The 13542-nt window shown below is 44.8% G+C and overlaps 1 protein-coding gene and 1 long non-coding RNA gene across 8 annotated transcripts in view; one reads left to right on the top strand and one right to left on the bottom strand.

Moving 5' to 3' along the window:
* The window catches only part of LOC106634565 (uncharacterized), a 44394-nt gene extending 35956 nt beyond the window's left edge, over positions 1-8438 (top strand). For all 5 annotated transcript variants that reach the window (XR_010111419.1, XR_010111418.1, XR_008624716.2 and 2 more), the window contains 3 exons: positions 3619-3705; positions 5790-6043; positions 7573-8438. This is a non-coding gene — a long non-coding RNA (uncharacterized LOC106634565). The remainder of the gene's footprint in view (positions 1-3618; positions 3706-5789; positions 6044-7572) is intronic.
* Positions 5335-13542, bottom strand: part of ITGA9 (integrin subunit alpha 9) — a 369289-nt gene continuing 361081 nt past the window's right edge. For all 3 annotated transcript variants that reach the window (XM_034956118.2, XM_034956120.2, XM_034956121.3), the window contains exon 28: positions 5335-5829. In XM_034956118.2, coding sequence (XP_034812009.1) covers positions 5731-5829 — 99 coding nt within the window. In that variant the 3' untranslated portion in view covers positions 5335-5730. The remainder of the gene's footprint in view (positions 5830-13542) is intronic.

Raw genomic sequence — 13542 nt, 5'->3', positions numbered from 1 at the left:
ATCTAAAAGCAGTAATGAAATAGAAAGCAAAACCCAGTAGACTTGATTGGTACAGCCAAAGGCTTACTCTTGAAAAACACCAAGAAAATACATAGATCTTTATTGGTCTTGTCAGAGGCGTTTAAACCACAGCAACTCCATCTTGAATAGGGGCTGGGTAAAATAAGGCTGAGAGCTACTGCGCTGCATTCCCAGGAGGTTAGGCATCCTGTCACAGGATGAGACGGGGGGTCGGCACAAGATACAGGTCATAAAAACCTTGTTAAAACAGGCTGTTATAAAGAAGCCAGCCAAAACCCACCAAAACCAACATGGCTACAAGAGTAACTTCTGGTTCCCCTCACTGCTCATTATGTGCTAATTATAATGCATTATCATGTGAAAAGACACTCCCACCGGTGTCTTGACAGTTTGCAGATGCCATGGCAATGTCAGGAAGTTACCGTATATGGTCTAGAAAGGGGAGGAACCCTCAGTTCCGGGAATTGTCCACTCCTTTCCCTGAAAATTCATGCATAATCCACCCCTCGTTTAGCATATAATCAAGAAGTAACAATAAAAATGGGCAACCAGCAGCCCTGGTCCTGTTCTGTCTATGGAATAGCCATTCTTTTATTCCTTTACTTTCTTAATAAACTTGCTTTCAGTTTAGGGACTAGCCTCGAATTCTTGATAGCCCAAGATCCAAGAACTTGCTCTTGGTGTCTGGATTGGAACCCCTATCTGGTAACAGTCTTGTCTAGGGAAAAAAAAAACATATAAATGAACAGCATGTGGAATATGAACAAGAACATAACTATTAATAGACAGATGAAGGAGAGTGAAAACCTAAGAGAATACAATATTTGTAAATGTGTAAGAATGTTATCAAAATGCTTCTGGAAAAATGCTTAGTAACTGGTAGGCACATGTGAAAGAAGTCTACTGATAATAAGGAATCCATACCATTTAATTTGGGCACATTTATCTCAAGATCAAGAACCTAGGTGTAGCCCTGGGCCAGGGGAGTCAGGGTGATGCAGAGAGGAGGTGGTACCTCTTGTGTGGAGGCCAAGGACTGCAGACAGTTCAGCCACATCAGGTGGGTTGTTCATGTGAATTAGATGGACCTTGATGTTCTCTTTAATGCTCATGTTGTATTACATTGAAACCCTAGCTTCAACACTTTAAAAAGTTCTTATTAGCAAGTAAATTACAGATTGAACTTCTGAATTGTTTGCAGCCATTTTTTATTCCAAATATGTATGTTTTTGTAAACCTGACATTTCCCAAACAGTGCAAGTGAATCAGAAGTGACTGCTTAGACTTTAATACACGTGACATTGTGAGGCAGCACAACCTCCCCCCACCCACCAAAATTCCTCAGTGGAAATGTACATGGATGCATCAGTAAAGTTCTGGAAATGCAGATAGCGTGGGTGCCTGCCATGCAATTAATCACTCATAAAGCTTTTAAACTCACTCTGCCAGTCACACCGTGCACATTAGAATTAAAACAACAACATCAACAAAGAAAAAACCTTAACACAGTCTGAAATCTAGATCATTGTGCTATAAAGCATTGCACCATGTTGGGAAATTTGTTCACTTATTCCCCCCATGTGCTGAAAATTCAGAAGACATCCTAGAAGTTTCATTTTGGCCCTACTGGCTCTGTATTCTCCCTTCAGCCACTCTTTGAATATTCTCCACTGTGTATATTATTACTCTATATATCAAAATATCAACTAAAAGTGTGCATACTAAAGCATTTCTGAAATGATGCTCACTTTCTGCCTTTTGTCTACTAAAGGCTCCAAGTGACAATCCTTTCCAGCACCTCTAAATTTTGAGACGTTTGAGCCAAGTATACAGTTCACCAGATGTACGTTTCACACGTAACCCAGACGTAACTGCATGCACCTGGCCATAATGCCTTACCCAAAAATAAAAGTCATAAATAACCTTTTAAAAAGCCACCATGCTAGGGTTCAACAGGTAGCATACAGCACACGGATCGTCTGGGGATCTGCTATGCTTCCGCATGGAAAACAGGATGTTCCCAGGAGTGCTGTTGGGTTTGTTTTAAACCTCATTGCCTTTGGCTCAAGGGCAGTAGCTACATGATTTGGTGAAGGAGGACTTCCTAGTGGATCTTCTACAAGGTCTACCATACCTCTGAGTACCCATGATGCTGACAGTTTTCCTAAAGAACTGCCTGAGGAAACCTCAGTGCTGAGTTATTCGGAATGGATGCCTGTCAGTTGCCACTAAGCCAGTGGACCCTGCCCCTCCTGCTAGTGTCCCCTTGTGTCTAAACATCATGGCCTCTTCTTTGTGACAGCTCTATGGCCCACTTGGAGGATGTTCCAAACTCTCCTGAGTCCTATGTAAATTAAGCATAAGCAAAACTTTTTTTTAAAAAGGGGGCACTGTTTTACTCCATTTTTACAAAGGTCCTTTTTCATATTTAAAAAGCATTTCAGTTCTCTGAACAGTTGGTTAAAACCACATTGAAGATTCAACTAAAAGCTGAAGGAAACTGAAATAATACTGCTCAGGAGAATATCTTATAGGATTCCACAGTGAACCCATGGAAGCAGGAAGGGGAGAAAGTAGAACATACTGTAGAATTTTCAAATAATATTCTGGAGGGGTAACACAGATGTACTGATCCACCCCATCTGCTTCCCCTGAGAGCATAGAGAGGGCTTCTGAGCTGGGAAGGAGCTTGTGAACTGCCCAAGTTGAGAGAGCGCTAACGATATGCTTGACTTCTCTATCACTGCACAAAATGCTTAACTCCCCAGTCCCCATAGCCCACCTGCTACTCAGCATGATCAGACCAGCAGAGGCATCATCCTTCCCCAGACAGGTTCCTGGGGAGGCTTTCAGTATCTGCTGGTGGTGATGCCAAGGCTGGTTTTCTTAAAACCTGCCTTCATAAAGTCTTAGTGACCTCCTGGGTATACAGCTGCTCATGTGGGTCCACCCACGCAGAATCAAGCAGAAGCAAATAGGTCCCAGCTCTGAGACTGCCCACAGGAGTCTACCCTTCTCCAGTGGGGATTTGCTGGTGGGCAGAACATGGGCCTGCGAATCACCCTTCTACACTGTCACCAACACACCTACACCCCGGCAGGAGGCAAGTTAGTTGCTCTAAGTGCATGTGGCCAAAGCTGTGGATGGTGCTGTTCCAGAAATATCACCTAAGAATCCTAAATGATTCATTAAAGAAAACATGGCATTATGAACAAGAGTCCATCAAAGGAAAGCTGCAAATGGCATCCCATTCAAAAAGTCCACATGCCACTGCATTTTGCCACCCTGAGGCAAAATGTCCCTGAAGTGTTCTCTGGGGAACCTCCAGCACCTTGCACAGTGCCTGACACACAGCAGGGGCCTCATAAATGGCTGTTAATAAGTGATAAAACCCACCCAAGACTGCTTTTCTTACTGCTTTTGATAAAACTCATAAGCGAACTCCGAGTGACAGCTGCTTTCTTTGCCTCATCCTGCTCCCTGTAGCTACCTCTGTGCCTCCGTCCCACAGTTAGATGCAACATCCCTGATTTCCAGGATCAGCTTAGTTCATGCCATTGACCCTTGATTTTTTTGGTCTATTCCCATGTTCACCAGGAAGAGAAGCATGAGGTTACATCTGTAATCTCCCTGCAGCAGAGTCAACTGCATAAGAAACCAAAAGACACACCTGCTCCATGCCAGGTTAGTACCCACCCATCACCCTCATAATTTTGCCAAAACTTTAGATATGTTTGTGAGTATTAGCCAAGTATGTGTATTAAAAATCTGTCTTCCCAGAAGTTGAGTTTGATGTCTTTTTGACAATGTTCACGGACTCCCAACATGTTAGCTTCCAGTAAAAAAGGTGCTATAAGAAAGATCCTTGGTTTTATAGATTGTTTCATCCGCACTGGATGCCATGTGTTATGTAGCTGGCACTTTGGCAGGCTGTAATAAGCCATTAAGACTCCGTTAGACCCTGCTGTTAGCCCCATGTTTTCTGTCTTATTAGATGGTTATCCATCAGTAGGAATAGCAGCTATAGCTGTTAACAGTTATTGAGTGATCACTATGGGCCAGGTCAGTGCTGAGCATGCTACATCCATCATCTCATTGCCCTTTCAGAAAATCACACTGCACTCAAAACTAAGCAGCACAGTGCATCTGACAATATATCTACTGTCAAACAGAGAGCTTGGATACTGAAGGCCATAACTCAGCACTCACACATGCAGGGGGTGGGGAGGGGCAGTGCTCTGCTCAGATCCTTTGCATCATTTCTTTTGCATCATTTCCCTGTGTCTCCCCTGGCTGAGGATGCACCTGTGGTTGTCCTTTAGAGGACTGCCCTGAGCTACTGGAGCCATTACGCCAGCAGGAATTGAGAACAGAACGTTTACATCTCCTCTGGGTGCAGCCAGCCCCTTGATTCAGGTTGGGACACCTCTGAGGCCTAACTTTTCCTCCGGAGTTCCCCTGATCAGGCTGAGGCTAAACTCCATGGAGCTCTCCCTGAAATGACAAACATTTGCCTGGCTTTGTCTCCTTCCTTGTCCTGCTTCCCCCACTCCCTTACTGGTATCCCCTGGGAATACTTCCTTAATAAGTTACTTGCACACAAATCCTTGTTTCAGGGACTGCTTCTTGGGAACCCAATCTAAGACATTTTTTTAAAAACGGTTAAATGTCCTCTCTGGGAAGGAATCTGCAATCACCACTAGCTGGGACAGCCAGGGTGGTAGGGGAAATGAAGATCTCTCAATGAAAATTACCACAAAAAGGCAATCCCTCACGGCATTCAGACCCAATTCTTTGCTTAGGGGACAAGGATTTAGTCCTTGTGGTGTGTGAACTCTGATGCAGGATGTCCAGGATGAGACGCCATTCTGAGGTTTACCAGATGACCACATGGCATTGCTCCAAGCTTTCATCCATCATCTGTGTAGAAGCAGGGTGACATGTCTGCTATATAAAGGTGATACAGAGCAGACTTCTTGCTAGGGATCAGGTTTTCCATCCAAATTCTTGTTGGGAATCTTCCAATGAAAAGTACATATGAAAAAACACTTACAGTTCTTTAGCACACGTTAGCATGTGACTCCACACTTGATCGAGGCGATAAAGATGTGAAATGTCTTCGGGGTCTTGCCACATCCACAGTTTATATGCACCACTGCCAGCCTGGTGGATTCATTACGTGAGGTTTCTTCAACTTATTTCATCTGTCTTTTTAAACAGCAAGTTCCAAAGTACGGTAAGATTTTCATCCTTTAAAATTTGTATTCATGGACATGTACTTCCAAGATTTTAGGCCAGATATCAGTGCTTGAGTGAATTATATAACTATTTAATAGAAATAATAAAACATCGATACAAATATAAAAGACATAATCAGTATAAAAGGCTTATATTTATAAAAATACTTTAGGTAACAGTTTTCCCCTGAGGGTTGACCATGCGTGTTGCATCCATAAATATTGCTCGGCTCTGTAGCTCACTCTCCAAAGTTCAGAGTTCATCTTTAAAGGAAGTGGTGCTGGCCCCGGTCGTGTGACCTGGCCGAAGTGGCTGCCTCAGGCTGGCACCTGGGCTTGATAGAATGAAGAAGAGAACAGCATCAGTGGGGCCTCCGAAAAATCTGGAGAAGATTTTTTTCTTCCAAATATGGAAGATACAAAGATCAAGGATGACAGGCTAGTGATCAGGTCATGTGACTGGTGTGGCAGCTCACTGGTTTTTCTGGACCCAGTCCCAACTGTCTTCATTCTCTTTCCGGTTCTTCTCAGCTTCGATAATTTCTTTGTACCTTCGGCGAAAGAAGCCCATCTGAAAGGCAGAAAGAAAGAGGAGAAGCTGAGTTAGAAGTGCTGAAGAATCAGCCATTGTGACCCCAAGGCAGTCTGTCCCTGGGTAGGTGTGACCTGCACTCACAGGGCTGGGGAGGCTTGGAGGACCCCTCGGATTAGAGAAAACACTGGCAAGAAAAACATCCGGTGGAGACATTTTTCAAAATGCATGGACTTCCTGCGGGTGATATTAGGTAAGCTGTTTGTTCCTTCTAAAATGCATCTGGTGTAGTGTTTTCCAGACTGTGTGCTGGGGAATACTAGTTACTGAGAGCTGTTCAAAGGTGTTTGGGAGTAAAAAAAGGTTTCATGGCTGGGCGCAGTGGCTCACGCCTGTAATCCCAGCACTTTGGGAGGCTGAGACAGGCAGATCACTTGAGGTCAGGAGTTTGAGAGCAGCCTGGCCAACATGGTGAAACCCTGTCTCTACTAAAAATACAAAAATTAGCTGGGCATGGTGGTGTGTGCCTGTAATCCCAGCTACTTGGGAGGCTGGGGCACGAGAATCACTTGAACCTGGGAGGCGGAGGTTGCAGTGAGCCGAGATCGTGCCACCACTGCACTCCAGCCTGGGCGACAGAGTGAGACTCCATCTCAAAAAAAAAAAAAGGTTTCATGGTCAAATAAGTTTGGGAAATGTGGCTTTTTTGTTTTGTTTTTTTTTTTTTTTTAGAGAGAGTCTTAATGTACAGTGGAAAGTAAAGGATCCATTACCATTAATTCCGGTGGGGAAAAAAACCAGGGACCTGACATTCCCCAAGCTTATTTGGCTTTTGATAAACCTAGTATCTTGAGAGATCTTAGCCATCTGTGGAATAATTTAATAAATACTGCTCTCACATGAGAGGCTGTTTAAAGCGTCTGCAGGTCTGCATTCTACCTTGCTGTCATTTACATCTTTCTCTCAAACCCGTGGAATTTGTGCTGTCTGTGCACCACAGTCAGCAGCACATTCTCACTTAGAACGGGCGTTTCATCCTGACCCAGGATGGCAATTTCCTCTAGCTTAGTTCTGAAAAGACCCTGCCCTTTGATGTTACATTTGGTCTTACAACTTTTCACATATGGTAAGACAAGTGTCTAGTTTTTCTCACATAGTCATCACCACCAAACAGTGAAGCAACGTTTGTAGCCCAAAGCTTACCTTTCCTCCCATGCTCTGAGAGACTCGGCATCTCTCGTCCTTGGCTCACTAACATTGGTGGGCTCTGTTTATGAGGTCAGACATTCCTCTCTGCATCTTCCTTTAAACAAGGCTGACTGTATCGGGTGTACAAATACCCCAGCTCCCTCTCTCCTTGGGTGGGATAACCCTGAGGTGTACGTTCTACCAGTTTCCCCATGGAGCTTGCCTGCAGAGGTAACCAGCTTGATGACAAATCTTTTATTGGCTTCCTTCCCTGCTCTCCAACAGGTTTTCCTGAGATCACCTTCCAAATAAATGACTTGCCCTCAAATCATTGTTTCAATCCCCTTGAATAGAGGAAATCAAACAGAGACACACACTTGACCTGGTGCTGGTAGGCTTGCCACACCGCAGGTTGTGGTACCATGGTATCATCAGCTTGCAATTCCCAAGTCATATTGGAAAACCCTCAAGACTCTCTGCAGTCTGCTGCCAACAGTGCATGCACATATAAGACGTGTCCTACACAAATCATGAAGCAAACCCAGCTGTCATGGGCACATCAAATGTTTTTGTTGTCTGTGTATTTGTCCTCAGGCTTCTTCACTGTGAGCCAAACATCCAGGGAAGCATCACAGCCACCCTGATGGTCATAAGCTCCCCTGAAGAAGGGAAGGCAGGTGGAGCTGAGGAGCTGTCTGTTGCCACCATCTTTCTACTTCCCTAAAGGGGGCTTATTGGCCAAGCCAAAGACGAGAACTGTCAAGAGAGCCAGCAGGTATCTTCACCCACGTTGCCAAGGAGATCCTGAGCATTCACTGTGAGGGGAAGTCGATAAGGTGGTGCAGTTTGAATGACTGGGAAAGAGCAGAAGCTTTCTTAGAACAACTGGCAAGAGTCTTGTGTTCTGAGCTTCAATCCTCAAGGCCAGTTTTGTAAACAGATATTGAGTTCCTGGTGATTTCAGCCCTGGAGGTTTCTTCCCAGCATAAGACCACATTCATCAGAATGCCACGTTCTGACGCCCCCACACATATACTTTTCTCTCCTGAAACCTCTTCACCTTCTCCCCTCTGCAAGAGATGTGGAAAAGGTGCTTGGCCAGAATTTTCTGGATAATTAAGAAAAAGTCATAGACATCATCCCCACAGCACACCCACAGAAGGCCAGAAAAACGGACCAAGACTGAATGGAAATCTAAGAAGCTACTGCTTGAAATGTCATTCTTTTGCGATAAAGGTGTGGTTGGCCAAGAAAACATGACCAGATGTGGCTGGTCACATGCCATGAAGGAGAATGTAATCATGAAACTGTGGAAGGATGTAACAGGGAAATAAGATTCTCTAGCACATACCTTTGGCTGCTGATGTTGTAATGTGTCAATAATCCCAGGTCACTCAGTTGTAATTCCAGAGAAGTCACATTTCCCTACCATGGCACTATCAAGCAGAAACTTAACAGTCTGCCCTCTTATTATCTCCTGCATTTGTCTTAGGACTCCTTGAAGGCAGGCTTTGTGCTTTCAATCCCCAGTACTCAGCATCTCACCTGTCCTTGGTACCAGCGATAAATTGCAAAGATGCCCACATACCCTCCACACCCTTTACCATGTGACTCTCCAGCTCTTCCCATCATGAGGTGGTCTATTTTCCCAGCCTTGATTCTCCACTGAGACTAGCTTTGACAATTGGATGAGAGGGAGGAGATGTTGTGTCTGTTACACACTTAGTCCCCAAGGGGCTGTGCACACTTCCAATTACTTTCTCAGAACCCTGCCCTGCTTCCACACAAATGCCTTTGTCTAACCTGCTAAGAGACCAGTTTTTTTTTGAAGCCCTCCCAGACTAGCCAACTCCCAGCTGCCCGCAGAGGCACATGTAAGTCTCGCTGAGCTCAAACTGCCCCACTGAGCTCAGTCCAAATAGCCAACCCACAGAACTGTGACCTGCATAGATGGATATTGCTTTTAAGCCGCTCAATACTGGGGTGGTTTGTCATGTAGCATAAGTTAACTGGTACAGACTCAATATTTTTTTTGCTGACTTAATGAATCAGACAGACAGCTGATAGGGCTCTAGATTTAAACAGCATCAGTTAGTGTGCCTTGCGGAACTGGACTTTTCACTTTTTTTTTTTTTTGAGACAGAGTCTCACTCTGTCACCCAGGCTGGAGTGCAATGGCACCATCTCGGCTCACTGCAACCTCTGCCTCCCAGGTTCAAGTGATTCTCCTGCCTCAGCCTCTCGAGTAGCTGGGACTGCAGGCATGTACCACCCTGCCCAGCTAATTTTCATATTTTTAGTAGAGACGGGGTTTCATCTTGTTGGCCAGGCTGGTCTCAAACTCCTGACATCAAGTGATCCGCCTGCCTTGGCTTCCCAAAGCGCTGGGATTACAGGCGTGAGCCACCGCGCCCGGCCTGAACCAGACTTCTCTTGTTCATCTCTAAGAGCAAAAGCTGGCTCACTTTCTCATCACTATGCTAGTGTAAGGATTTGATATAGACAGTGTGTTAACAATCTGGAAAGGATTTAGAGCACCTGAACTCACTCTTACATGTGGCTTTCATGTGCTCAAGTTTTTATGTATGCAATTCTTGCTAACAACAAGGTGAAGGCACTGTCATCTCTTGCAGGCACCCGGAAGCAAGCTTCTCTCTCTCAGTGGAGTGGTGTCAGCATTAGGCCTGAAAATCACCCCCACCCACCCCTGGCTGAAACAGCCTTGCAAGCTCTATGCCCCACTCTAACACTGCAGGGTCTCTAGTCCTGTTCCTAACACAGCCTATGCGTAATCTCTTGGATGGGAGGTCAGAGCTACCATTGATGTATGTCTTCCTTCTTTTTAGAATCTGAAGACCATTTCTTAAAACATAACGCACTCTCATGGCTAGGGAGTTGTAGGTACAGTAGTGCAGGTGCTACACTGCATTTAAGGGGCTGGGGGATACCACTCACATCACAGATATCATGTATGTGTATAAGTTTATTATAACTGTTTTCCAACAGATGGCAGTAGAGTGTCTTGTTCTCATAAAATCAGAGTTTTCTGAATTTTTTCTGACAGACGGAAGTAAAGAGTCTTTAGGAAGGGTTGCTATTTACTATTATAGTTTGCACAAAGGTACCCTATAGTCTAGTGGTGGCTCTGTCAAACTAATATTGTTTCTTTTTTTGGGGGGTGGGGGATGGAGTCTTGCTCTGTTGCCAGGCTGGAGTGCAGTGGCACGATCTCGGCTCATTGCAACCTCCGCCTCTCGGGTTCAAGCGATTCTCCTGCCTCAGCCTCCCAAGTAGCTGGAATTACAGGTCTGCACCACCAGGCCTGGCTAATTTTTATATTTTGGTAGAGATGGGGTTTCACCATGTTGGCCAGGCTGATCTTGAACTCCTGACCTCAGATGATCCGCCTGCCTTGGCCTCCCAAAGTGCTGGGATTACAGGTGTGAGCCACCGCGCCCAGCCTGGGAAGGTTATTTTCTGGCTTCGAGCCATAGTGTCTTCGTCTCTGCCTAAGAGATCAATGGGATTCTCAGACCTCTTCCAGCCCTGAAACATCATGACAGCTTTTTCTGTTTTCCCCAAAGTGAATTCAAGGCTCTAGACTGTGGGCCACACAGCTGGGTACTCAGGACTCACACTAAGGGGGAACAAGGCACAGTCTTTGTCCCATCTCAATTTTTCTCAAAGATTTTTGAGAAATTTTTTGAAAATTCAATTTTCAATTTTTAAAACTCTTAATTTTTGAAAGAAACAAAACATAATTTAATAATATTTTAAAAGATTATGAGGTCTTTGAATTCACAAAACACATGCAGTTATGTTCACTTATTTAACTTTTATAGTCTTTTGAACTGTGGGATTTTAAGGTCAATTTTACCGATGAGGAAAGTAGGCAAGGCTTGATGGAGTTGAACATGCAGCTCTTGATCAGATGTCTTATAATAAGTGTCAGAATTGGGGACTTGCTAAGTAAGTCTAGGACTCTTAACTCATGTAACATAGAGACTGCCTGATTACCTCATCAAGAACGGAAAAAATATCAGTTCTCTAAAAATAAAAACTCAAAATAAGCAACCCATGAGAACAAGTCACCGAAAGTAATTTGCAAGAACCAGAAAAAAGCATGTTATCTTCTAAATGCCCTAGAGGCACAATATTATTCCCAACAGTTCTCAATAAATGCAAGTCAATAAATAAAGAACAGGTTTTCCTAGCTAACATTTTCTAATAGAATGTCAATCAGGAATGAGGAAGTGAAAAACTAAATTTAGCAAGGTTTTTGTCATCCCCTTAAGTAAAGATAATGACTTCAACTAAAGATAATGGCTAAAGATAAAATATAAAAACTAAAGACTAAAGATAAACACTAAACTAAAGATAGTGACTCTGAATTTGATGATCTAACAAGTACAAATAATCCCCAAGTTACCATACCTCGACTTAACAGTTTTTTGACTTTATGATGGGTTTATTGGGGTATTAAATGCATTTCTGACTTAAAATATTATAAGTCAAGGAGCACCTGTAGTTCCTTTGCTTAAGAGATACATGGTCTAAATCTGTAACTCTTCATACACACGCCAGGAAACCCACGAGCCCCTTCGGCCTGCTATAGTACTTCATAGCCAGTCCTACCTATTCCATTACTGCCAGGACCCAAAGTCCCCCTACACTTGGGAAATTAGCACATCCCAAGGTTAAGTAGGCCTCCTTCAGACATACACACCCGCTCATGTGAGCACACATGGGTGCCTTGGGGAGAGCTTTGAGAAGCACTGGGCAAATCTCTGTTTTTCTTGCCAGCTGAGCCCACCCTGAAGGTGCTGGGAAATGATTAATGATGGGCTAAGCTGGATGCCCAGCAGCCCCACACTCACTTCCAAGCCAATGGAGTCAATGTTTTTCTGCATTTTTCCTGGAACCTTCTAGTGCTTGCTTCACCATTTGAGGGGCAAGGGGCTCTGTTAACTGTTCTATCTGTAGCAGAAGAAACATAGAAACCCTAGAGGAGGTGACTCAAGCCAAGCTTTGCTTGGCTGGAAGCCGAAGGAACAGTGTGCTTTCTGGTTTTTGTGTCTGCTGGTCCTGCAGCTCCAAAGAGCAGCTCCCTGAACCCTTGTAACAGACATACACAATTTTCTCATATAACCATGTATCCAAAAGCAACCAGAAAACTCCTAGGGAAACAAAAGATTGCCCCAAACAGCCTTACTTAGATGGGTGCTGTGTGAGGCATGAGGCCTGACTGAGTTCTGGGGTATCCACCCTGCAGCAGCAGCCTCTTCCTCCCCAGCCCCCTGCAGGGTGAGAGGGACCAGCTGGACAACACCATGACATCTGGTCTCTTGGGGGATCCTACCCACTCCGCGGCCTTTGGGTTGCTTCCTAGACAGTGATTCTGAGGACCTGGGACAAATTCCTTTTTTGGACTAATTCAAGACTTCATGTTTATAGTTCTCTTCAGTTACTTGACTATTTACATAGCATGTCTCTGTCTCGAGATGTCGACAGTGCAACATCAGCCCAATATTTACTCCCAAGCATAAACAAGCCCCCACTGAATGTCGTTGGCACATGGTTCTAATTGAGGCAGTGTGAAGGGTGTGTGTGCAAGCACATGGGCATGTGTCTGTGCATTTTCTTTTTCTTTGGAGGAGAAGCAAGGATGCCCTCCCAGCCCAGTTTGAAGGGAAGGTGATAACCCATTGACCTCTGGAGGGGTTGCCAAACCTTACACATTCTCTGAGCTATTTCACAGATTTGTTTTCTAAGTGTTTCTGCCTTAGGTCAGAAGTAATGCTCTCAAATAAAAACCATGAGCCCAAAGCCAGTCCTAAAGCAGCAGGCTCTTGGAACAGCCCCAGCTGATAGAGGGTTTGAGGCAGCCCTTTTCAGAGGGCTGGCAAACACATTCTGCAGCCTGCCTCTTTGCCACTTGAGCAAGTAGGTCCTGGGCCTCCTGGGAAGACATGGCCATAGGGCTGGCCAAGCAGTCTCACTTCCCTTTGCTCCAAACCATCTCGGTTTGCAAAAGGGTCAAATGGGAGAGAGAGGGTCCTTGGTTGACAGCAGTGAGGGAGGATATGGTCTCTCTCCTTCACTGAGTGGTGGCCTGTATGTTTTGGCAAACTGCAAACAAACAAGGACAGAGCTGGGGAGGGGAGGAGGGTGTGAGGGAGGCAGAGAGAAAGACAGGGAGGGAAGAGCTTGGAGCCCTAAATAAGGGAAGGGGGGTGTCTTTCTTCAAAAGGCGAAACACCCCATCATCTTCATTCTTTCCACAGAAACCAGGCTGGCTTATATAAGCTGAAGGTATTTCTTAAAGGTGCCAGTCACACACAAAGTTGTTATCCCTCCTGCACCTCTGAACAATTTAACTTTCTCCTCCTAAGCAGGCCTTTATGATTGTCTTGAAGAGATGCCAGGCCCAGGCATCTTCCAACCCAGTCAGGAGCTGCAGGAAAGGAGAGGGGACTCATTTGGACTTTTCTTCCTTTAAAAGCGTTTCATATTTCAAAGTTTTCTTCCTGCATGGTGGTTTGGCTGGCTACTGTAATCCTCGCA

Source organism: Pan paniscus, chromosome 2, assembly GCF_029289425.2.
Source record: "Pan paniscus chromosome 2, NHGRI_mPanPan1-v2.0_pri, whole genome shotgun sequence".
Classification (NCBI taxonomy): domain Eukaryota; kingdom Metazoa; phylum Chordata; class Mammalia; order Primates; family Hominidae; genus Pan; species Pan paniscus.
Note: the sequence above shows the minus strand (reverse complement) of the source record. Positions and strands in the feature narration are given on the sequence as shown.